This window comes from Rhinolophus sinicus, chromosome 14 (genome assembly GCF_057876585.1).
Source record: "Rhinolophus sinicus isolate RSI-liver-muscle chromosome 14, RSI-T2T, whole genome shotgun sequence".
Classification (NCBI taxonomy): domain Eukaryota; kingdom Metazoa; phylum Chordata; class Mammalia; order Chiroptera; family Rhinolophidae; genus Rhinolophus; species Rhinolophus sinicus.
Genome location: NC_142514.1, coordinates 108,570,025 through 108,596,241, shown reverse-complemented (window position 1 = coordinate 108,596,241; position 26,217 = coordinate 108,570,025). Strand labels below are relative to the sequence as shown.

Genomic DNA, 26,217 nt, shown 5'->3' with positions numbered 1-26,217 from the left:
CATATGACCTCCCATATGATCCAAATATGCCCTTAACAAAACCACCAACATGTCTAAGCAGATATCACCACTCCTCCCAAATACCCAGGCATAAGCACCCAGAAGAACAGAGATACACTCAATACATACGTAAGATGCTGTGGAACTACCATATCCATCAAAATATGAAACTGAAGGTCACAGGACATTATGTTCTGAGCCCCCAGAGCCCTCAACTGACAGGTCTCGGACCACACTGAATCTGCCAAGTCTGGACCTGGGGCCTGGCACTGGACCTCACTGGTACAGAGGGCGCCCTTCCCACCCACCACTGTCTGGCAGACAAGAGGAGACACATAGACCTGAGACCTTGTCAAAAAGTCAACTGCTAACAAATTAACATATAAAACTGTTTTATATAAACATCAATAGTCTTGTATATTATGATAAACAGCAGTACCAGTTTTCATTTGTAACACAGTTTGTGGCATTCGAAGAAAAGCATGCTGTGATTGCTGAAGCGAATTATGTTATAAATGCAAAGAGAAGATAAAGTATTAAAAGCTTGTTTTCTAAATGTTGTCCCATCTGACCTGCCCTGAGTTCACAGTTTGCCATCTCTTCACATTACAGCAGCAGTAGCCAAGGGTGCAGGCAGTGAGTTTGCCTTTCATTAATTAAAACAGAAATCTGGGCCCTCTTCGTCTTAGGTCACAGCTGACATCTCCCACTCCTAGACTCCTTTACTGTGACACTGTATACCTCCTTCTCTGTGTCACCTCAAAGAAGCCAAGTAGCCATTTCTTCCCCGTAGACCTTTCATCTGAGTCCAACCCAGTCTAGAGTGGCTAAAGACACAAAGAGGGCACCAGTCAAGCAGAAGACCTTGGGATAAGAAAGGAGTGAGTATATGTATAAAAGAGATAGTCTGAAAATAATGTAACAGAGTAAGAAACAGGGCAAAAAGATTGTTTAATGGAGAAAATAAAGTTTAAGATCGAAGTAAACTGGTAGAAAATACAAATGTCAAACTTGTGTTCAAAGGAAGCTAACTGGACTTTAATCAGTCTTTCTTCATCCCTACATTGGTAAGGCAAAATATCTGCTCAGGATAGGATTCCTTTCCAAAAAAAAAAAAAAAAACATATAAACAAAATGCGATACATGCAAAAACATGAGCCTTCCATTATAACCTGTTTTTAACTTATTTACTTACCATGGTCCACAAGCCAGGCCATACATAAAGAATTCAACTTTTCATCAAAGAATTCCACACCCTATGGATACAGAAGAGTCCATTAATACACACCTCCAAAATTTAGACATCAGGACAATCTATTTGTATTATACCAAAGTGACCTGAGAGCTAAAAAAAACACACACAAAAAAACCAAAAAAACAAATACTTGTTTCCAAATAAGCTGAATTCACGAACCAGTCAGAAAAGGAATACCATGGCATTTGATTTACAAATTGTAAATCTATTTTATTGGCTAGAAATCATAAAGGAAGCAAAGCAAAGTGAGTGAGATGGCCCAGACCCTGCTAAGTGGGAGAGAATGGGGTGGCCAGGAGCCAGATACAATACTGCAAATTGAGCAGAAAGAATGCAGTGTGGATGGTCTACCAAGTAATCTGTACAGTATTTGTAAGACTGAATTACCCAGGAAAACACCTGTCAATAATATTGATAATTCTCAAAATTTTCCCTTTTAGGTTAGTATCATCCTTAATAAATTATTAAGGATAAAGAAAATGACATCAAGAAGTAAAGATATTCCCAACTGCGGAGTATTTCTGAGATGATGGGCAAAACCAGAGGAAGGAGAATAAAGCAGGCACAAGACTACAGGTGACAAGGCCCCAGTACAAGGGCACAGCTAAAGGCAAAGTGGCTCTCCCAGTTTTGCTCTTCCTGTCAATGGGTGGCCACTCTGGCACAGGCTGGGGACAAGCTCCTGGCGCTGATTTACACAGACCTGTTACTGTGGGTCTTCTGAATCATGTGTGAGAATGTGTGATATATGCTCTCCTAACACCTCCCTTTTGGGCTCTACATGTTTCTTTGGATCCTAAGAAGTCCAGCGATTACATATTTTAAATTAAAAGATATGGTATAAGTTTCAGCATTTTGAAAATAGTGATTTAACAGCATAAAATGGTTTTATAATAGATTATAAACAAGTTTTAGTATACACTTAGATTACCATGTCAGCTCTCAAAGATTTCATTTTCATTTTAAGTTATGGATTTTTCTTGAGTCCTAATTAACTTTCTTTTCCTGATTTTTGTGATTCAACTTTACATTTACTCAAGATGGCCCACAAGCCAGGCCATACAAAAAGTCATATAAAAGACTTTCATAAATTGACTACCTGATATAAAAACCTTTACAGATAGGGGCGGCCGGTTAGCTCAGTTGATTAGAGCATGGTGCTGGTAGCACCAAGGTTGCCAGTTCGATCCCCGCACTGGCCACTGTGAGCTGCGCCCTCCTTAAAAAAAAACCTTTACAGATAATAAAATAAAAATAGTATATATAATTCTAACATGAAGTTGAAGTTGTATAACAAATGTTCCTGACCACTGCATGTGACCCTTGCCAGACAGCAAAGTCACCATTTGCCTTGCTTCCTCCATAGAGCTACCAACTTTTACTGACCTCCCACATCTACAAGGAGCAGAGGTTAAAAAAAATAGTCCTTAAATTCACCTTCCCTCTGGACAGTTTTTTCAGTCTTTAGCAAATCAGTTAGCCACTGCTGCTTTCCACTCTGGAAAGGTGAACCATGAGAGTAACCAGTAAAGAACAGAAGGTGAACCTCAGCACTTGGAAGTGACAGAGGGAAAGGAGAGATAACCAGATGACTTCGTCTGACCCTTTTACCTATATATTGATCTTTGGCATTCATTTTGAAGAATGGGACACTTCAAGTTTCATAAAATATATGATGCCACAGACATGCAAAAGATGCATTTCATAAACTAAATATATCTAAATTAGCAATACAAATTCAGTGGTCCAAGAAAGGAAAAAAATAAATCCCATATGCTATGATCTGAAAGGAATGGAAGTGGGGGTGAGAGAAGGGAAACAAACTGGAGTACAGTAATGTTAGCTGTAAACTGAAATGATTTTATGAGCTTTCTCAAAAAATATTCAGGTATTCATTTATTCAACATTCCACAAATGTTAAGTGCTTGTGAATGCCAGGCACATGAAATAAATCACTGAACACAGTCCCTACCCTAAAAGAGACATTGTCCATCTCCCCAACTTGATTTGTAAGAGATAGTTACAATACTGTGTTTCTGTAATTCCTTTTTGTTCGAAGTTACTGCACTAATGAAAATGAAAGCCATCCTACAGGCAACTAGGACAGGCCACACTTAGATGTGTCTAAATGAACATAATCATACAAGTTACTGGGGCCTCTTACTTGCTTGCCTGGTAAATGTGCTCTACTACCTGTGTTATCCTTCACTTCACAGAGCACACATACTCACCAGCTGGCCCGCCAGCAGTGGCATATATTCAATGATGGCCAGCCGGACCCTCCACTTGGCATCTTCAGCCAGCTCCACTATGGCAGGAAGGAGAGACTGAGAGAGCTGACGGATTCCAATCACTTCATTTACACAATCCAAATTAGAGATGATATTCAAGCGAACTTCAGGACACTGCAAGTATACAAGCACCAAAAGAACACATATAACAATCACGTTCTCTGCTCAGTATTTTCCTGCTGTTATAAGGTAAAAACTGCTAAATAAAGTTTAAGAAAGTATTGACTCAGGTGAAAAAAAGTATAGTCTTAGAAGAAATACTGAATAATGAATGAGTACACTATTCAAAGCACATAAATGTAACGGATCTTAAGCAGAAGTTTCAATGAAAAGTCTATAGGATAATAAAGAGTATACATAGGCTCTGGATTCAAATCACATGTATTCAAATCCCAGATCTGCCACTGCCGAGAATTTGGGTGAATTATTTTATCTCTTTGTGCCTCGACTTCCTCATCTGTGAAAGTATAACTGTATATTAAGTTTAAAGAGAAGAAATCAGTGCATGTCAGCAGAAATCAGGCAGCAAATGGAGAGACACTTCAAAGTCTGTATCAATAGCTCCTTATGCCCATTTCCTGGGGAATTTGCAACCTCATAGTCAAACACAGGGATTGTCACTGGTTTAAAATAAGTTACTTTTTTAAATCCCTTCATCCCTGTTTTGGATTCTATTTTAGTGAAACCCCAAACCAAAACCAAAGCAAATCACCAACTATTAAGCAACAGAATTTATAGCCAAACTCACCTCATCCTTTAACTGAGCTAAAAAAAGGGGCAGAAGATGTTCAATGGTATTCTCTTTGCCCAAAATGGTACACAATCCCATAATTACAGATGCTAGAGCCGATTTGACATGTTGATTTGTATCAGATACTAATTCCTAAAATAAAATCAAAATTAAAAGACTTTATTTTTTGCAAGATAACAGAAACTTCAATATAATTTCCCAAGGAATTTAAAAAGACAGCACTATTTCGATATTGATTTAGATGATCATGTTTCTTTAGACCATTTGTCAGATAACATAAACTTATGTACCAAAGAGCATTTTACAATTACAACGCACTAATAAGTGATAAATGACAATGTCACACATTAACATATCTGTCCCATTCATCCCTTGTCCACCTTTAAACTCGAAGAACTTTAAAGTAAAACAAACAAACAAAAATTAACTGAGCGAAGGTTTACCTCCATAGAGGGCAAAGTAAAACAAAAAATAAAGTTAGGTTTACCTTTATGTAGGGTAGAATTTGATTCATAATAATGGTCTCTCTACCTTCAATAGGCAAGTTCTCACAAAGTTCTAAAAGAGATGGAAAAAACAAATAGAAAAAAATAATGCTTATATAGAGCCATTTACAAGGAGCCAAATGAAGAAATTTAACAAGGTTTATCAACAGTTTCAAGTTCAATCAAATCATATGTTTAAGCAAATAAGCTCCAAGGAAGAAAAATGGCTCTTAGGCTAAACGCACTTTTTTGTCAATCTATAGGCCATCGTGTATTACACTAATTCAACCTTTTTTATAGAAACAAGATAAAATGGCTGTTTGGTTTTAAATATAATGGAAGTAGATTTATATGATATTGTAACATTTCTACACGATGAAATCATTTCTATTAACTTGAAAACATGTTCTAGAACAAAAAACATACAAAATTCACTAACATAAGATAATGCACCAAAATAAATGACACGTGCTGCAACATAAATTGAACTCCACCTTTTACTTTATGGGCAGCAGCTGCTCGGACTTCAGCTTCACAGTCTTTAAGCAGGTTCTGAAAGGCGGGGATGAGGTCATTTAAGGTGATCTTAGGACCCACAGCTTTCTGGAGCTATAAAAGAATTTGCACAGCTTTTAATATATACTAACAAAATAATTAATATGAACAAAACAAACTACTATAATCCTTAGGTACATATTTTATTCACAAACATTTCCAATTCAGAAGAATTAATTCAGAAACTTTTGATACAACAGCAAATCTGTGGGTTTGGATTTTTTTTTTTTTCTTTAGTACTAAAAAAATGTCAGTGCAATCATTTTACCTCTGAAAATTTGTCAGCTACCATATAGCGAACTCTCCAAGATTTATCTTCCGCTGCTTGTCGAAGTGTAGGCATCACCAAAACCTCAAGGTCATCCTGAGACAGTAACTGGGCAATACTGACACAAGCTTCCACAGCTAGGAGGCGCACTGAATCCTAAAGGTACAACATTCTTTGTTAGACTATATTTACTGACGGCCAGATTGCATGGTGTGGGGCAGTGCTGTGGGTATCAATTAAAACACACACACACACACTAAATGCAGCGTCAAGTCTTTATGTTTTGAAATAGCTGCTCCCTTGGCCTGAAATGGCACATCAAAGCCGTAAAGGTAGAGACCACGTGTTCTAGGAGTGAGCAGCAAAATAATTACATTGGCTGGAGTACAGACTTTTTATTAAGGAAAATGAAGTGAAAATGTAAAATGAAAAAGCGAGACCATTTTAATGTCTTCAAAGCCTCATTATACGAAATTGAGGGATAAAAATGAAAACTATGCTTGTACAAGTTTATTAACAGATCAGAACAGAGAAAGAGGCTACGGGTAAGGCAATCACTTAGTTTTCAAAATAAAGGTACCCCGCCCTCACTGTTTTTCAACAGTTCACTTTATGCCACTTTGCTTTTGTAAAAGACCTACATTATTAATACCCGTATTCACTACCGAAAAGAAATCTGAAAAGGATTTTCACTTTTACAAAAAAAGGTGAAAAGCAAAAATAGCATTCAGCAGTTGTTTGAGCCGTTATAGAGGCAGGACACACCCCAAGCAGCAAGAGTGGCTCTGCCAAGCTCCTTTCCAGGAACCACACTCAGCATCTCAACAACAAGCTGCCATAGCTTCGCACTGTCTGTGAGCATCCGTGCTTTATATCTCAGTTTATTTTGTGCATCTGTTAGCAAGACGTGTCCTAAGGTAATTGCTTCTGCACTTTACACCATTTCAACTTATGAAAGGTTTCATAGGAACGCTCTACTTTCAGACAGCAGGGGAAACCTGTACTCAGTTTCAAAGGGCAGAAATAGAAGTTTAGGAATGAGACGATGACTTGGAAAGAAAAGCAAATTAAAATAGTAATAAAAGAAATGTTGGATTTAGACGTTGAGGATCAAGAACAGAATAACTTTGATGTAGCAAAGCCTAGAAAAACACAGCAAAGAAATTAGAAAGATGGGATTAATGAACTCAGCTTTCGAAATGTAAACTGCAAAGTGTCAATGTGATACCTATGTCCTTTGAGCAAGTAGAAATATACAACTAGACAAATCAATGAGAAATTAGGAATTGAGACTACAGATTTGAGAATCATAAATATGTAAATAGAAACTGAAAATATGTAAACATATGGGCACCAAGGGGGAACAGGACCGAGTTTTAATAGTATATGTATACATATATATATATAGAGAAACATATATATATTTTATATATATAAAACATATGTGTATGTGTATGTATATATGCACATATATATACACAAGAGATAACAGTGACTCCAACTTTCCAAAATATTACAAATTTTAAAAATTGTAGATCAACAATAACTTACTACTATATGCCCAGGACTCCTTTATCCAATGAACAGTCTAAAAAAGGCAGAACGAGGTTCTTGGTAGTAGCTATAGATATTTTTAGATTCCAAAAACAATAAAAAAACAAGGGACTACTATCACCTATGGAAATATATATCAATAAATATTTGTTAATCAATTACTTCTCTTCCAGTACTCCCTATACCTGCTCCTCCTCCCAGAATCTTCTCCATCTCAGCAATGACACTACCATCCACCCAGTTGCACAAGCCAAAAATCAAGACCTTCTTGATGCCTTTTCCCCTCATCCGATCCAATCACCGTTCGACTAACTCTACCGCCAAACGTATCTCCTGATTCTCTTCATCTTCACTATACCTCCCTGGTTCACCACTGTGTCTTACCTGGGTTATTCACAAGCTCCTAACTGGTCTTCCTGTTTCTACTCTCGCCCCTCACCTTACAATTTAGTTTCCACCCGGAAGCGAGAACGATCTTTAAAAAATGGAAACTACATCAAGTCACATCCCTGCTTAAAATTCTAGATGTATCCTCGTTGCACCTAAAAAAAAAATCTAAACTCTGCACCCTGGCTTAAAGGCCCTCCATGATCGGGCCCATTTTTGTTCTTCAGCTTCATCTCTTACCAGATCCCTTTTCACTCTGTTCTAACCATAGGGTCTCTACACCAGAGTCCTCTCTTCCTGGAATTCTCTTTTCCTGGAGCTCTGACACTCTAAACAAGGGTATGGCTGGCATTTTTCTTTCTTGTCTCAGTTTACATCACCTTCTCACAGTCCTTCTGACTAGCCAGTCTAGAGAAAATGCCCTATAATAAATCACTCCCTATTATGCCACCCTACTCTATTCTCACCATAGCATTTATCCCTGATACTCTGCTGATTTATCTGTTTTCCTTTGTTAAAATATAAACTCCATTACAGCAGGGTCCTTGTATGCCTTAACACTGTATCCCAGCACTAAAACAGTGACTGATATGTATAATACCACATTTCCCCCAAAATAAGACCTAGCCGGACAATCAGCTCTAATAAGTCTTTTGGAGCAAAAATTAATATAAGACCCAGTATTATATTATATTATATACTATATTATATTATACTATAATATACTATACTATATAAGACCTGGTCTATTATAGCAAAATAAAACCGGGTCTTATATTAATTTTTGCTCCAAAAGACGCATTAGAGCTGATTGTCCGGCTAGGTCTTATTTTTGGGAAAACACACTAGTAAGTACTCTATAAATATTTTTTTCAGTGAATGAATAAGCCAGGAACAGCAATTCTATCAGTGGTCGAAAGGAATATACATACACATCTTTCACAACTAAGCACTTCATATTTTTTTGAGCATCAATTGCTAATATCACAACTAGACATTAAATGCCTCCTGAAGGATGAAAAGTACACCCCACTATGAAGTGATCATATCACCCCCAAAATATCAAACTAAATCTCACTGAGCCTCTAGATCCGGGGTGGGAGAAACACTGGCCGAATCCAGGACACAGCTAGTTTCTGTAAATAAAGTTCTACTGGAATACTGCCACGACCATTAGTTTACATATTATGGTGCTTTTGTGCTACAACAGCAGAGCTGAGTTGTTACAACAGAGACTGGCCCACAAAGCTGAAAATATTTACTATTTGGTCTTTTACAAAAAAAGTTTGTGAAAACCCTTTTTTAGATTCAACCATCATTTTGCAGGAAATAGAGAGGGCAAAAGAAAATGTTGAATTATACTCTAGGAAATGTAATCAATAAAATCACAAATAAAGATTCTAAACCTGTGCTGTCTGTCCAATGTGATAACCACATGTGGCTTCTGAGTACTGAAAAAGTGGTAGTGCCACATGTTCAAATGGTAATTATCTGGGGTATACTGGGTTAAATAAAATATATTATTACAATTATTTTCACCTTTTTACTTTTTTTTTTTTTTTTTTAAGGGCACAGCTCACAGTGGCCCATGCGGGGATCAGACTGGCAACCTTGGTATTATCAGCACCACGCTCCAACCAACTGAGCTAACCGGCCACCCCGTTTTTCATTTTTTGAAATGTGGCTAATAAAAAACTTAAAATTAATAGGTAGCCTACACTACAGTTCTGTTGGACAAGTGCTGTTTTAAACTATAACATTTGAGTAATAAAAGTGCAAGGAGAGTAAGGAGATGGTAACCATAAAAGTCAAGATACAGTGTTAATCTTAAGTGGGTGGGGAGTGAGGAGTGGTGAATGGAGGGGACCCTGTGTTTGGGAGGGAGCCCGGGGAGGGCCTCTGCGTTAGCAGCTATCAAAGTTCTGTCTCCTTCCATGATGACAGTTATAAGATGGCATTACCTTATAATAATTCATTAAGTTGTCTATTTTGTGCTGTTTCCTATATGCTATTTTATGAAATTTAAAAATTTATTTTGAAAGGAAGATTTAAGATCTTTCGATTCAGAAGTGAAAAATGAGACTATCAGTATGTGCCTGGTGCGCTTGGTCCCGGACACAGGTGATTCTAGGGCAGACACTAGGCAAATTAGAAACCCAAAAGGACTTTCTCGAGTCCAGAAATGCTGGGGGCTGACCCTCCGAAGCACTATACAGAGGCAGTATAACACAGCCGTGAAGGCTGTGAACTCTGGAGCCAAACTGCCTCTATTCCAATCCCAACTCCACCACTGTTAACTATGCAACTTTGAGCAAGTTACTTCAATTTTTTGTGCCTCTGTTTCCTAATATGTAAAATGGGGTATCTACCTCATGGAGCTATTGTGAGAACTGAATTACTTCATATATGTAAACCACTTAAAACGAGCTGAGGAAGGTTATGTACTTTATTTAGGTGCCTGCTATTACTATTATTATTGTTATGTCTACACCAAAGAGATCTAGATCCTTGGATTTAAAATTGCTATTATATGTAGTCATCCTATACATTCATAGAGAGGATTCAAAGGGTCAAATAGCTTTCCTAACACATGTTATGCTTGTTATCTGAAAGTCAAAAATTCCAGGAATTTTTACCCTCCCTTCCGACAATCCAGCCTAGCATGCGCAAAGGTGTGTTACCCCTTAACGCAGTCCTGATCTTCCTTTCTAAGTATGGCTCCCGTTTCCTGACTTCCCCTTCTTTTAACAGCTGCTAATGTAAGAGAAAATCATGGTCTGATTATGAAAGAAATATAAAGACACTGAGGTGGGTCATATTAAACTTTATCCAGGCCAGAATTAGGTATGAATTTTGTAAAAAGAATCCTAATATAAGAACCAAACTCCCCAAAGAAATTTTTAAAATATTAGAGGAGAGGAGCATATCTGTGTACCTTAAATTCTAAGAGTTAACTTACCTGTTCATCTGAAGCTAGATTAGTGAACAATGGAACAATTTCACTTTTCACACTCTCTAATTCTAACACTTTTGCAAATTCACCCAATTTGGAAGCAGCAGCACGGCGTACCATTGGTGTGTCATCTGAGCACAAGGAACGGAAGTGCCTGGAGCAAATAAAATAATGAAGGTACTTTCTGTCAAATACCACTGATTAAATACCTCCAATACACACACACACACACACACACACACACACACACACACACGCAGACATTTTAGAGGTTTTTTCTTACATACATCAGTGATTAGGCTTCAATTCATAGAAGTAACAAAGCTAAAACCACTGGTATATTCAACTGGACAAAAAAAAGTGACATCATTAATCCTACTACCCTGATATCAGCCACTCATTGCTAACAGGATACTGTGTCAATTGTCAGCTATGAGTTCCCATAACCCCAAATAACAACAAAAAAATACCATATCTTACTGTCTAATTTCTGCTTTGACAGCATTCGAAGCCCTGGGATAGCAAACGCTGAACAAACCACAAGCAGATGTGCGAGAAGTGAACCAATCCCCACTCGCAAGGCGTTTCACCAGAGGTACAAAATGAGCTTCCAGGGCAACAGGAGTATGCTCCTGGGAGATCTGCCTTAGGGATTCCACAGCCTTGTCTCGAACCACAGTCTCTTCCACGGTCGCCAGACTTTCCAAAGGAGGCTAAATAGGCCAAAAAGGAAAACCAGAGAAGAAAACTTACTGAATCAGGTTAGATACAGATTCTCACCTTTTAAAGTGACTGAAGGGAGGTGGTACATGTAACCAGAATGTTAGCTACATCACACCAAATGGTTACTTTTAGTTCACACAGTGATGACATATGGCGTGTCCAACCTGAAGACACGACTTCTGTAGGACAGCCAAGATCTCTTGTCCCAGATGGCAATTCCCAGATGGTGTCTACAAATGACACAGTGGAAGAGACTTGACATAATATTAATATTATTGTGAGCTGAATCACCAGGTTTAAAAGATATGTAGCCAAATCCAGACAGGAGCATGTATATTTCCTTACAGGTAAGTGCAAAAAACATGAGCAACACTGGGCACTACAATTACATGATGACGTCTCGTCAGGCCACTCAGTCCACAGCCTTTCAAGTATTATTCTACCACTCCTGGAGGCGCAAGCAACCTTTGTCCACTAGCTGTACACCATCAACTTAGCCAACCTATAAAAGGCCGAGTGCAAAATCACTTTTTTTCAGCATATATCCAGAATCATTCCATGAACCAGACAGATGTACAGCAGTAGTTTCTAACAGAACAATTAAGTGAAGAGCACAGAGATGGTCGGAATCCTTGCTTGTAGCTTTAGGAACAGAAGAGACCAAAGGGGTTGATCTGGACTAGGATCAGTAACTGACACCGCCCGGTGAAAAGTGAAAGCGGGCTGGTTCTCTCACCCTCGTCCTTTCTGGGTTTATATTTGGTCAGGTAGATTCAGCATATGCCATGAGATGCAAATGTTAAAGACAAAATCCACATGTAGAACTGACCAAGAGAATAAAACATAATTATAATGAGTCAAAGGAAAGAAGCATGTCTACTTAATCTATTTCGAAAATTGTTTTATACAAAGGTAGAAAGTACTCAGCTTTCGTAAGAGGTATTTCAGAAGCCCTTTGAAAAGATACTCCTTCCTTACATGATCTGCCCGTCTTCTGACCTTCTCTCATGCAGTATCATTGGATAATCTCTATCACTACACTACAGGGTAAGACCAAGCTCCTGAACATTGCATACGAGTTGTCCTTGATTTGAACTCTGCCTATTTCTCCATGCTCTTTTCCTACTGCCCCCGGACCACCACTCCTACCTACGCCAGCCCAATACTTTATATTCCAGCAACACAACCTGTCTCCAAGTTCTGAAACACCAAGTCTTTCATGAAGGATTATTGTTATATTCTAGCACTGAGGATAGAGAAAAAACAGGAAGACAGGTTCCTAGTGGAAGACAGATGTTCTAGTGGAGTTTATATCTAATGGAGGAAGACAACTAATCAAGAAAACAATTAGATGGTGATGAGAACTCTACAAAGAAATAGAATAGGATATGATAAGGGGTGGTCTTCTCTGATAAAACATATTGAAGTTGATATCTGAATGACAGGGAGCCAATCCAGGAAGCTCAAAAGAACATTTTATTAGAGGGAATACCTAGGTCAACAGTCTTAAGGCAATAATAAGCTTGGTTGGGCCGGCCCGGTGGCTCAGGCGGTTAGAGCTCCATGCTTCTAACTCCGAAGGCTGCCGGTTCGATTCCCACATGGGCCAGTGGGCTCTCAACCACAAGGTTGCTGGTTCATTCAACTCCTCGAGTCCCGCAAGGGATGGTGGGCTCCGCCCCCTGCAACTAAGATTGAACACGGCACCTTGAGCTGAGCTGCCTTCCAGATGACTCAGTTGGTTGGAGCGTGGGCTCTCAACCACAAAGTTGCCAGTTCAATTCCTTGAGTCCCACAAGGAATGGTGGGCAGCGCCCCCTGCAACTAAGATTGAACTCGGCACCTTGAGCTGAGCTGCCGCTGAGCTCCCAGATGGCTCAGTTGGTTGGAGCGCGTCCTCTCAACCACAGGTTGCCGGTTCAACTCCCGCAAGGGATGGTGGGCTGCGCCCCCTGCAACTAGAAAACGGCAACTGGACCTGGAGCTGAGCTGCGCCCTCCACAACTAAGACTGAAAAGACAACAACTTGAAGCTGAACAGCACACTCCACAACTAAGATTGAAAGGATAACAACTTGACTTGGAAATAAAAAAGGCCTGGAAGTACACACTGTTCCCCAATAAAGTCCTGTTCCCCTTAAAAAATAAATAAATAAGCTTGGTTAATTCAAAAAACAGAAAGAAGACCATTGTGAATGGAGTGAGGTGATCAAAAGGGAATATGGTATGAGATAAGCTCACAGAGGCAGGTTTTGTAAGCTAAGGGACAAGCTAAGGTAGGAATTTGGATTTTCTATGAGCCATGACAGGGAGTGATCCCTGCAAAGTGAAGAGTGAACTCGGGGTGGGGGGGGGGGGTAGGAGACAAGAGTAGCAGGCAACTAGTTAGGAAGTTACTGCAGTAATCTAGAGGAACGACGAGCTAAGTAATAGGAGGGATGGAGGAAAGTGGACTGATTTAAAATATAGAGAGAATCTATATAAGTTACTAATGGACTAGATGTGGAAAATGAGGAAAAGAAGATTCAAGAACGTCTTCTAGGTTTTAGCTTGTGTAACGGGGTAGACGGTGATGCTATTTCCCGAGACGGGACAACTACATGAGAGGCGTATTTTTGGGGAGAAAGCTGAGTTCTATTTTATGCATGTTAAATTTGAAATGCCTGTTTGACATCTATGTAGAAAAATCAAAGGCAGATATAGAGAGAAACAAACAGATATTTGTATCTATCTTTTCTATATCTATATGTGGAGTTCCGTGGAAAGGTTTGAATAGAAACAGAAATCATGAGAGTCAGCATCATACAGACAGTATTTAAGCCTTTAAGCATACATCCTTATCTGTCCAACTGTGGAATTTCTAGTCCTTCAAAACCTAGTTCAGACGTCATCACCCAAGAGGTTTTCCCTGATCACCCCAGGTTAATCCCTTTCTCCTCTCTATTACTTGGGTACCTTGCACGGACTTCTATTTTTCCACCTAACACTGTGTAGTAATTATTTGCTGACACATAAGAACAACGACCTCATTCCACTCACACTGATCTTCTTTAGTATCAACATTGTAACTTCAGGGTGTGATACAACAGGCTCTCAATAATTGTCAACTAAATTGAACTGAACTCATCAAATTCACAAAGTAAGTCAGAAATAAAAGTTATGTTTACAATCAAAGACAAACAACTAATAAACTTTTTCAAAGTCATGACATTACTAGATAAGAATTAATATTTCCAATTTCAAGGGGGAAAATACCATAAAAAAAAACAATCAAATCTTTTTTCTCCCAACCTCTAAACTAACAAGTCTACAGAGGCAGACAAGAAAAGAGGAAGATCTTATATTTGTAGTCAGAAAAAATAAGAAAGGGTTAATTGAGTCCAAAGTTATTCTCTCCATAGCTAGCACTAGGACTATCCATAAAAAGATCTGCAATAAAAAACACTGCAGTGTGCCTATCACAAAACAATGTATCATTTATACTGCAAAAATTCTAGAAGGAAGGTAGGCAGAATGCACTCACCAGCAAACAGTGGGCAAAGTCAGGACCTCCAACCAGGCCGGTGAAATTTCCCAGCTGCTCAGCAAGGGCTAACAGTACTTCATCTTCATCATAAATTGTATCTGGAAATGACAACAACCCAGTACTCATCAATAAGGATAGCTGGCCCAGCGCTGGACACACACAAAACTAGAAATAGATTCAATATGTAACCAGATGGTGCGGTCACTATCCTAACAGCATTTTCTTCCTTCTCAATCAAGAGTCTTCCTGCATCTGTTTTACACAATGAATTAGAAATTCATAATCCCATTATCAATTACTTTCCTATTAGCTAAATAGTTCATGTTTGAATACCTCTGACCACATTACAATATGCTCCATCCTGTTCCTTTTGCACAGAAAGCATCACACTCAGTTTAGTACTTAACACTGTGGGTAATAAATTCTAAAAAACAAAGTTTTAAAAACCACTGGAAAACAGTAATGCCCGTGCCTGTCTTTAAACAACATTCACATACCTGTAAGGAATGGCAGCAGTTCAGTTCTTGTTCTTTCTACTCCAAGTGCTAGAGCAATTGTTGATAACTTCTGAATACTGTTGAGACGGAGCTTTAAAAAAGGAAGTGGAAAGAACAAAGAAACAGTTGTGATTTAGACCAAAGAAAAAAGTTGCAAACAGGTGAGATAATGACATGATAAAAATTAGGAAAACCTTTAATTTAGATTTTATTCTATGAGAACCCTCTGGAGCAGTGTAACACGGCTTCGTTAGCCAAAGGAAGATTTCTTAGTAGAAACATTCTGAAGGGCCCATTGGAGAAATGAATGAAAGAGAATTTAATGTCCAGGAAGTGAGGCAATCTTACAAAGAGAACTTTGGCAGCGGTGAAGCAGGTAAAACGGTTGACTGCAACTCCTGCCTTTTCAAAGAAGAGTTCCATTAGAGCTGACACACGGGCTCTTCTAGGTTAATTAGCTATCCCTCTCTTTCTACCCAACCAGCCTGGCCAGTCTCCAAGGCAAGAGGATGGCATTCATCCACGGGCACTTAAAAGGGCCCCTTGGCATCCCTGTAGCCTGCTCCAGCCACCTCGCCGCCCGCTCATCAACAAGGACTACCGGCCCAGCTCAGGACTCCCACCGCACAACCACATAGGGGTGCTTAGGCGGAAGCCGGTTCTCCCACAACCGCCAACGCCCCCGAGGGTCGGGAGCAGGAATACTGGAGAGGTCCAAGGGAGGGCCGGGTCGAGACCCTCACGGGTCTTTCCCACCCTCCGCCTCAAGTTTCTGCTCAGAGTCCAGCTCTTTCAATCCCCGAGCCTCCCCCACTTGGGCGCCGGCCTTCCATTCTCTACCAGACGCTCGGCCCGGCCCGGCCCGGCCCGCCTCCGCTCTCCGGCCCGATTCCAGTACCTGTACGTCCTCGTTGCGGAGCTCGTCAATTAAAACCGCGATCGGGTATAGCGAATCGTCTCCATCTCCGCCCGCTGCCCCGGGGCCGGTCCCGGGCACCGCCGCGCCCGCCATGTTCTTTCTCCTCCGCCGGGTCACCGCCGCCCTCCCCGCACCCAGGCCCCGCCCCGCGCCCAGGCCCCGCCCCGCGCCCAGGCCCCGCCCCGCGCCCAGGCCTCCGCCCCGCGCCCAGGCCTCCGCCCCGCGCTCCGGCTCTGCTGAGGCTGGAAAACCGAGTCTCTATCGGTTTGGTGGAGGCCCACTCCCAGTCCCCCCTGCGAAAACTGTAGTTCTGAACTCCAGAAGGAGAGTGGGCTGGGACAGCAAATGAAGTCCCCGCGTCGTTTATCCAGCCGAAAGAAACAGGGGCAGGGATTCAGCTTACTCGTGATGGTCGGAAAGGGTCAGGGACATACGTACCTGAGTGATCTGTGCTGTGTGACCTCTTTAGGACTCAGGCGAACCAAAGAGGATGCCCAAGGCCAGAAGGAAAAATGATTTATCGCCTCCCCTAACTTCATCCTGGCCCAGAGCCACTGGGTCTCCAGCCCTCATTTACCCACTAGCCTCAAGCTTCCACAAAACCCCTCCACCACTTCCTTCTGCTTTTGCGCCAGAGCTGTGTATCTGGCTCCTGCTCCGTAAGACAAATAACGCGGGCGGTGAGAGAAAATGAACAGTGTTATCCAAACTCCCCAGTCAATATTTTTTCTGCTTTCTGCATGCAAGCTGTTAAAAACATGCTGCTCTCTTGTTTTTGTGTTTCTTTTCAGTTTGGGACTGGATTGGTGCCTTCTGTTGTATTTTTTTCTCCCATTTTTTAGGTCTTTAGCGTGCTAAAAGTACAACAAGCAAAAGTAGGACAAGCTTGAATACTTCCAATTTGGGTGGAGTGGCTACTCCAAGAGTCCTCAAAGGCAGCAATGGGAGGAGGTGAGGGTATGGAATTCTTTCTTACAAAACAATGGAAAGTTTTTATTTACCCTTGTTTGGGCAGCACAGATTAACTAGAATATCCTGCCTTTTCTGTTTGTTTTGGACTATAAGCAGCTTAGAGTAATAACTATATATGGTGATCACAAGCACTGAAATGGTAATTCTGTGTGTCTGATTAATAAAAACGTAAAATTATTAATAAATGCAATTTAGGAAACTTTTTTTAAACACCGCGTACCTGGAAGTAAACACAATAGATAGGGCATTTGATATTAATAGTTGTGAAAGTGGGAACCAATGGACCTGAACAGTATTTCTCAAATTAGGTCTGTGGATATATTCTCTGGGGTTTTAATCTTGTTTTCATCTTGATGATATTTTTTAGATTTGCATAGGCATATTCTGTATTATTTCAATGACCACTTTATAACCTGGTGTTGCCACATGATTTCAACACCTACATTTGCATGTGTGTTTCAGTGCTGCTTTTATTGTTCTGGGATAATGAGAAAAAAACAAGTAAATTTATAATGAAAATAGTGTTTTCATGAACAAAATGAAATGACATCAGGGGACTGCACTGTCACAGTAGTTCTAACAGAAATGTACTGAAAAAAGAGATCATAGGTCATTTGGTGGCACAGTGAACTCAAAAGAAGCTGAGCTTGCGTAGGCAATACCATAGTCACAATACAAGGGCTAATTTCATCTCAGCAAAACACATCATTTGTCATGTTAAATTACTATAATAGTAATATGAATTGTATTAGTTTTTCGGTTTCATTTTTATTTCATTTGTAAATCTATTTTGGTGTTTTAGTTGTATAAGAACTATAAATAAAAGAACATTAATTTCTACTTTGTAAATTTAAGTAACATTGTGTTTAAGTTGACTGAGTTTTTAAGATTTTTTTGTCTTTAGAAATGGACTCAAATACTACTCAAGTTTGAGAAACTGAGGGCTTTTTTATTTAGTACTTTACCAGTTAGAAGATCAGAGAGGGTTCCGATTGGCATGGAGAACAGAAATCTGTTCCCTTATACTTGTAAAAAGTCTTCAGAAATGATTAAAGAAGCAAGCGCAGAGAGAAGCACATTAAGTCAGTTCCACACATATCATCATCTAGACGTTAGGTTGAGCTTAGCCAAGCCTCGATATGCTAAACAAAAATTAGCACAGTGATTGATGCTGAACGATTTTGTTTAAAACTCGAATATTCTTTGCTTACCCAAGCACAATGAATTGGACACCTATGGAATAACTATGATTAAGTATGAAATCACAAGCTGAGAAAATAGGCCCCAGAAAATTGCCTGGTTTTAGAGTCATCAATTCTGGACTTCAGTTCCCACCTCTGTCTCTGACTCATTGTGACCTACTTCTCCCTGGGCCTCAATCCCACCTCCCACTCCCTCACCCCCAGTAAAATGGAGCTCACCACCTCTGGATCCCTCTCTAGTTACTGTGACAATACGAGAATGAAACAGGTAGTAAACACAGAGATGCTAATAAATCCTTTCATAAAGAAAGTGATTCAAACAGATTGCAGCAGAAAGAGGCTATTTCAAAAGCTGGGCCAAATGGAAACTGGAACAAGACAGTCTTTGGGGAGTGTGGTCCACTGACTATCTGAATCACCTAAGATGCTTGTTTAAAAATGCAGATTCCTGGCCCCCATCCCAGACCTAGTGAATCAGATTCACTGAGAATGGGTTGAGACATTTTACCCTGGACCCCTGGTGATTCTAATGTACACTGATGTTCAAAGGTCATTGATTTAAAAAGCTCATCTGCAAAAATAATTTCCATGTCAACAAAAAAGCATCTACTCAGTTAGAGTCTGAAAAGAATCTTTGGAGGCCACTTCTATCCAGCAAAAGCAAATGACAGGTATAACTGCTTATCAATAAGCAATTCTGTCCCTATTGGATGTGGTTTTTGCCAGAGTAAAATGATCCCTCCTTTGCTAAATAATCAGCTAAGCGCTACAATTACTGTGGCACTGAGCTGTTTCCATATCATCCTTCCTTCCTCTCCCCTCCTGTCTATTGCTCCCTGTGGTCTCCACGTCCCACACACACCACAAGAAATTAATGACCAAGGAGCACCAGAGGCAACAGCTGAGATTAGGTTGTGGATGTAAGGCAACTCTCGGGAAAAAATACGACATTCTCGGCACAAAAGCACTGACTTCTGACACCCACGTACAGCTCACTCATTCAGTGAATCAAGGGAAGACAGGGTTAGACTTGCCCAGTTTCTGTCAGGTGCAGCACAGGCAGATGGGATCAATCGCCATCAACTCTTGTGCTTGTAACCACTCTCAGTGCCGTAACAGAAAAGGGTCAGTCCTGAGCAAGTCTGAATGACATCATTGTGCTCTCCCGTCTCTTGCCTCACATTTACTAAGCTTGCCTCTTTCTCACAATGCATGAGAGAACACAGTATATAGGTGATTATCTCGGGACAGACTCAGAAGTGTCATCCCATTGAAAAGGCCATCAAGGAAGTGGTGGGTCATCCAGTTCATGCACAGAAAATCTGAGGCACATGCTGGCATTTCCCAGCTATCTTCATTTAGCAAGACAACCCTGGTAAACTGATTCTCAGGTTTGAATTTAATTCATTAAAAAGTAGTGATTATCACCATAGCATTAATGATATTTCACATTTCTATTTACACAAAGAATGTCTCCATTCCATGGGACTCAAATATTTACTCTTCAACTTCACCTCAATATCTCCATTTCTTTCTCTTCTCTACTTTGTGACCAAATTTTAATCCCATTTTTATACTGGGAATACTTGACAAAGAGAAAGAGACTTTACCTGGAGTTACACAATAAATCAGAAGAAGCTATAGAACTCATAATCAGGAATTATTACTACTCTTTGCTTCATCCTCTATGTCCATGCCACAGTTTATCACTATATATAAGAAAAGTATTGGATTTTCAGAGCAAAAGTTTCCTTGAATTTTCTGAGCAAATCGAAGAAATGGGACAGTCAGTTCTGATGTAGGGCAGCATATAAAATGGTTAACAGAATATACCTTGGAGTCAGGAAGACCTAGATTGACACATCAGCTCTACCAATGACAAGTTGTGTGACTTTGAGCAAATAACCTCTCCGAATCTTGGTTTCTGCATCTGTACAGCGGGGGTTTTAAAGCGTACTTTATGGAGATGGTAAGATTAAATCATTCATATATAATGCTTAGATTAGTGCCTGACAAGAGTAAGCCCTCAAATATGTGCCATTAATAGTTATTATCTACTGAGGAAGTAGAAACAGGTAAGAAAACATTCCAGTGAATTGAGCTTTGGCAACAAAGAGAACCAGTGTGAAAGGATGAAAAGAGGACGTGATTTAGAGTTAGAAGACCTGACTGCAAGCCTTCCAGAAGATTTTTTTCATCGGTAAAATAGGGGCAAATCTTAACCTTACTTCTCTCTTAGGGTTGTTGTGATTAATAAGATCCATAAGGTAAAGTTCTTTGCAAACAGAAAGCACTATGCAAATATTAGAAGTTATGTTATTGATTACCAAAGGCTCACTGAATTTGATGCCCGACCCAAACACCAAACAGAAAACCTCTGGAGATCTATGCTCAAGGTGTGCAGGCCCCTGATCCCCCAAGAACAGAATTAGTCCTTCTTCTAACCACAAGGGTAGATTCAAACTACAGCAAACCTGGAGATCACACAGGCATGGCAACCTTTCTCAAAAGTCGGCCTTTGACATCTATTATGGGCTCTAAAATGTTTAGGTCAGAACCCTGGTGATCCTGCCAGATGCTATACACAGCTCAACAAAAACCCTTTCTTCCAGGGTTAAATGAAAAGCAAGTCACACACTGTTATTGAAATTGTGGGGTGTAATTTAAGCTGAAAATGTTTGGAAATAATAGATTGTTCCTATTAAAATATCTTCAGATTTTTTTAAAAAGCAAGTGCCAGCATACTGTATCTTACCATTTTTGTAAAACAGAATGCATACAGATGTGCTTGTATAGGCATGAAAAGAATCTCTAGAAGGACACATATGACTAATTACAGTGGTTGATTACGGAAAAGTAACTGGGTACCTGGGGAACAGAAATGGAAGGGAGATTTTTCAGTGTACAATACATCCATTTGTCCTTTTGCTCATTTACTTTTTTTTAATATTTACTAAACTCTAGATTTTCCTCAAATTTCACCCATTTTTCCACCAATGTCTTTTCTGTTTCAGGACCCAGTCCAGGCTACTGCATTGCACATGGGCTTTTTGAATTCTGAACCATGAAAATTGTTACTTATTCAAACAACCTTTTGGCTCTTGGTTACTATACCGTAGATTGGACACTGCCTCCCCCTGGCTGGTCTTCCCCATGGCATCCACAGATGTGGATAATAGCCCCTTCCTGCCAGCTATTCCCTGTCTAGCCCTGCTATGTCCATGGCATACTGTTCATATTTCCTTCTTTTATTTTTGAAAGCCCTTATCAACATGTCTTATACTAGACTGCCAACGTAAGTAGTAGCTTTCAGCATCTGGGCACACTGTCCCCAGACTCCAACTAGACAGAGGTTTGATTTAGCAAAGGCAGGGATTACTTAAAATATTCCTTGTCCCCTGAAAGGTTTTCCCTGTGGTGTTTCCCTGAGGATGGTATTCTTTACCACTTCCTTTTGTGATATGTACAGCAGAACTGTTAGGAAAAAGGACATAGGAGCAAGAAAGAACCAGTGCCAAGGCCCCCTGGACACGCCCCTCACATCCCAACAGAAATTCAGCTGGGACTGTAATCAGAAACTGGAATTTCCACTAACTTCTAGGACTTCAGGAAATCAGCTCCTTTTCGGATCTGTGATTAAAATTAGCTGGGGACCCCCAGTAGTCTAGAAAAGCCCCTACAAAGACTGAATCTGTGTACTCTGTTTTAGAAGGATAACCTTAGGCTGTGATTACTGGAAGCAGATTAAGAATGTGGTTAAAAAAAGTGAAACAACTTCAACTAGATCCTATTCTTATCCCTGCCCATCTGATCATTCCAGATACTTCAACATAACATTCAAAAAAGGTCAAGCGCTGTGTACGTCAAAGAGGTCATAAAATAGGGAGTATAAGGTCATGGATAAGAGAGAAGGTCTGGAGTCAGACAGACCACTTGAGTTTAAATTCCAGGTATGCAACTTTCTGCCTAGATAATCTTGAGCAAGACATTTAATATCTCTGAGCATCAGTTTCCTCATCTTTAAAAAGAGGATAGTTTAATAGTTACCTACCTCATATGGTTGTTGGATTTTGTGAGGAAAAAAATGTTACTTGAAACATTTATAACAGATAGTAAAAGCTTAAAAAATGTTAGCTTTTATTCATATTATTTCTCCACAGAGAAAATACAACAATCTAGAGGGTATAAAAAAGAAAAACAGAAAAACACCTCAAAATAACAACAAAAAACCCAAATCCCAATGTATTGGGATACATCCCCCTAAGACAGAGTTCAAAGGAGGGTATCTATCAGATGTTACACACATAAAGGAGGGAATCTCCTTCTATATCAGAGCTGACTTTGTCTTTTCCTTAAGGCCTAAATCTGCCTAAGTGGATACCCTCCACTTTTAAATGCAAATTCTACTACCTTCTGCAAACGTTTGCTTTTCACCCTATGACTGACCTCATCATGATGAACAATCAAAGGTATTCCAAGGCATTTTACTTTATAAGGTCCAGTCCCTGCTAAATGCTATTACTGGCAGATATGTTGGCTTCTGGCAGAGGGGAGAACCCTGGACAGTCATATATCGTTTGGGTTGCTTTGACGGTATCAATAAGTTAGCAGAGGCAAAGTTAAGACTGTGTGTATGACATGGTTTGCTCATGTTTGGAACCTTGAAAGTGGACAAATGGCGGGTAATTACACCTAAAAGTAGTTGCTTCCCCCACTCCACCAAACACATACCTTTTATGCCTATGAATAGCATCAATGCCATGTCAAATGGAACTGAAATTAAGTGAGACTTGACCTGGATCATTTACCAGCCAGGGAATCAATGTGATTGGATGATCCATCCCCCATAAATTATGGGCATGGCTTTCTCCAGGAAAATTTTGCAATTATGACAATGTAAAAGTGCAATGCAGGGATAAAGAGTCTAGAGAAATGCAACTCAGATATTTCAGTTTACCCCAAGAATAACAGCAAATACTGAAACTAATTAGATTTCTGGAGGAAAAGGCGCTCTGAAAATTATAGTGAGAATAGGCTGCCCTCTGCAGGACACTCTATGATGGTACTGCCGACAAGGCCTCAAGCAATTCTCTGAAAGAGTGATATTTGGGAGTAAAACAAAAACAAAACCAAAACAACATGGCAACAAATTTAAACATTGGTGCTATTTTTCAGAATATTTCCGGCAATAACAGACTGTGGGAACACAATTAAAGAAAAAGGCCCAAGGAAAGGTGAAAGGGATAAGATAAAAAAATTCATAAGAGTCTTTTATGAATGTAGCACGGTAAAACTAGCTCCCTTTCTACACAATTCCACAAATATCTCACTGGCAAGAAAAAAATGGGAACGTATTATAGGAAATACCAGGGAGGCTTAAGAGACATATTAACAGGATACGAAAAAGAAGAAAGACCAATTCCTGAATGATAACATGGTGTTTTCTTGTTGGTTGAGTGAACACATTTCAGGTCATTTCTCTCAAAATGAGATTAACCTTTGCTCTCATGTCTGAGGGGGACAGCAGCAGGTCCAGAGAAGCTCTGCAGACCAGTGGAAGAATAACAAGGGGAAGTCCTCACTGTACTTGTCTCAAATAAACAGAGCTAAGTATATAAAATCGACAAAGCAGGCTCCCCCAGCATGTCCTGAGCAAGAGGACCTAACAACTCCACACATTTTATATTTCATTCTCCTGCTCAAGACAGCCCCAGGTCCTTATCTGAGTAGGCCAAGCAGTGCCAATAATAGTGTCTGAACTTCCAAGGCCAGGCACTCTTCCTGAAGGTTGGATCTGCCCGCTCTAACTCTCTCCTCCCACCTAATAAGTAAAATGGCCCTTGAATGGGTCTGGAAATTGCCAAAATTAGCCATTCTGTTTTCCAGATGTGTTATCATTCAGATATACTGAGATGAGATCAATGGGAAGAGAACTACAGTAAATTATTAACATCCATTAGTGTACTTCAGTACCATATTAGTTAATTGTTTCCCAGAAAGCAAAGCCCAGTGAGAATGAGAGATAGGGCAGGGAAGGATTGATAGGCTGGAAAAGGTAAAGGGGTTGGGGAGGGGAAGAGGCCTAGATGGAGGCCTGGGTAGCCAAGTGTTGTAACTGGAAAAGGACATCAAACATTTTGCCTACTTATCTTTGATCTTTGGTGTGATTATTTGCCTTCCAGTCTCTAATACCAATAGCATTCAATATTAGAAAAATCACCTAAGGCATTTTTTAAAAATAATGATAACTAGGACCATCTCTGGCCACTAACTCAGAATTCCTGGGGGGTGGGGGTGGGTCAAACACATAGTGGCAAGTTTTTAAAGGGTCCCCAGATGATTCTCTCATGCAGCTCTAGTTGAGAATCACTGCTGTATAGGTCACATTTTCTCCAACATTGAGTACAACACTGCTGAGGCAGGTAGCAAAATAAACCAAAAAGCACACCCTTCACTGGGCAACCTAGGACTCAGAAGTAAAAATTGGCAGATTATAGGCGAATGGCACCAGTTGCCAAATACTGGTTCTGCAGGCAAATGAAAGAAAAAAAGAACTCTCGTAAGGCAGGTAATGGCTGGAATCCATGGTTGTAAGTCTGCAAAATACGCTTGCCAGAAGTTTGTTTCGACTCACACAATCTTTTGGCTGTTAGGACCAGTGAGAGTCACCTGGTTTATACTTTTAACTCCAGGCATGTAAAGACAGAACAAGCAGCCCAGAAACTAGAAGCAAAATAAAAAATAAAAAATCCTACCACCTTGAAGTGTTTTATGAAGATACCTTAAGATTCAAATTTAAAAAAAAATGCTCCTAGTCAGGTAAAATGCTGTTTAACCCAATTGTTAATTTAATCACAAGAATTTATTCTAAGAAGCTACAATAGGAGTTCCCAGTTTATCTGTGTCACTGCAATTCTGTAATCTCATATCCTTTATCTGGATTTCCCTCATTTCATTTATCAAATCTGTTGGTTACAATTTGTTTCAGTTTGAGGGCTATGTCGAACCCCATATGTTGAACTCCGTAGCTGAAGGAGCCAAAACAGCTTTTAGTTTTAAGTCACTTGCTACTTGCTACGTATTACTGTAGAATATATCACTACAAAGTCATCTTGCGATTGGATTTCTTTTTCCTAGCAGGGCATGTAGTTGGTAGGAACAGAGCACCTCCTCACCCTTGGAGGACAGGCTTTCTGCCCCACATTCATTTAGAAGGTCTCCTGGGCTAAGTCTGACCCTCCAAAATCAAGTAATAATAGAAAACTTCAATGAAGGTACCCACTCTCTTTTTAGAAGGTACTCTGAGGATTCTGCCTTCATGTGAAAACCTGTGTACTTCAGAACTCCTGAAATATACACACTATCGAATCTCATTCACATCTTGCAAATCACTCTTTGAGTTTTAGAGGACTTATGAACTTGCTATATTTTCTGTGGCCTAGAAATCTGCCAAACTGAAAACTATAGCTGTATATTAGTTGCAAGTTTCTTTTTACTTTTCTCTTTTGTTGTCAATAAACAGGTAAAGCCCACTATGCTCGGGGAACTATGTCGAGCCCTGGGAATACACAGAAGTGTGACAGTCTTTGCCCCCAGATGTGCCAGCGATGCTCTTGAGAGACAGATTTACAAGGGTTGCATGTTAGGTTCTGTACCTTTAGTAGAGACACTAGGTACTGAAGAGGGTTAAGGAAAAGAAGTAACCACAGGGGTATGAGTCTAGAGACTTCTTACGAGAGAGGGAGACTCAAGCTAGCCCTATAAGTAAAAGTAACAGAGGGAAGTATGACCTTCTAGATAGGGAAAAACAATTATATTCATAAAGCATCCTTCTCTAAAATAACTTGGCAGAAAGAAATCAAACTAAGTTTCATGGGCAT

General features: G+C 39.9%; 1 protein-coding gene across 6 annotated transcripts in view; it reads right to left on the bottom strand.

Moving 5' to 3' along the window:
- The window catches only part of PPP2R1B (protein phosphatase 2 scaffold subunit Abeta), a 37,458-nt gene extending 21,157 nt beyond the window's left edge, over positions 1-16,301 (bottom strand). For all 6 annotated transcript variants that reach the window (XM_019715267.3, XM_019715273.3, XM_019715269.3 and 3 more), the window contains exons 1-11: positions 16,143-16,301; positions 15,245-15,335; positions 14,745-14,845; positions 10,980-11,212; positions 10,506-10,653; positions 5,606-5,761; positions 5,277-5,391; positions 4,785-4,855; positions 4,295-4,429; positions 3,487-3,660; positions 1,196-1,256 (exon numbers count right to left, since the gene is read on the bottom strand). In XM_019715267.3, the coding sequence (XP_019570826.2) occupies positions 1,196-1,256; positions 3,487-3,660; positions 4,295-4,429; positions 4,785-4,855; positions 5,277-5,391; positions 5,606-5,761; positions 10,506-10,653; positions 10,980-11,212; positions 14,745-14,845; positions 15,245-15,335; positions 16,143-16,256 (1,399 nt within the window). In that variant the 5' untranslated portion in view covers positions 16,257-16,301. The remainder of the gene's footprint in view (positions 1-1,195; positions 1,257-3,486; positions 3,661-4,294; positions 4,430-4,784; positions 4,856-5,276; positions 5,392-5,605; positions 5,762-10,505; positions 10,654-10,979; positions 11,213-14,744; positions 14,846-15,244; positions 15,336-16,142) is intronic.
- Between the last annotated feature and the right edge of the window lie 9,916 nt (positions 16,302-26,217).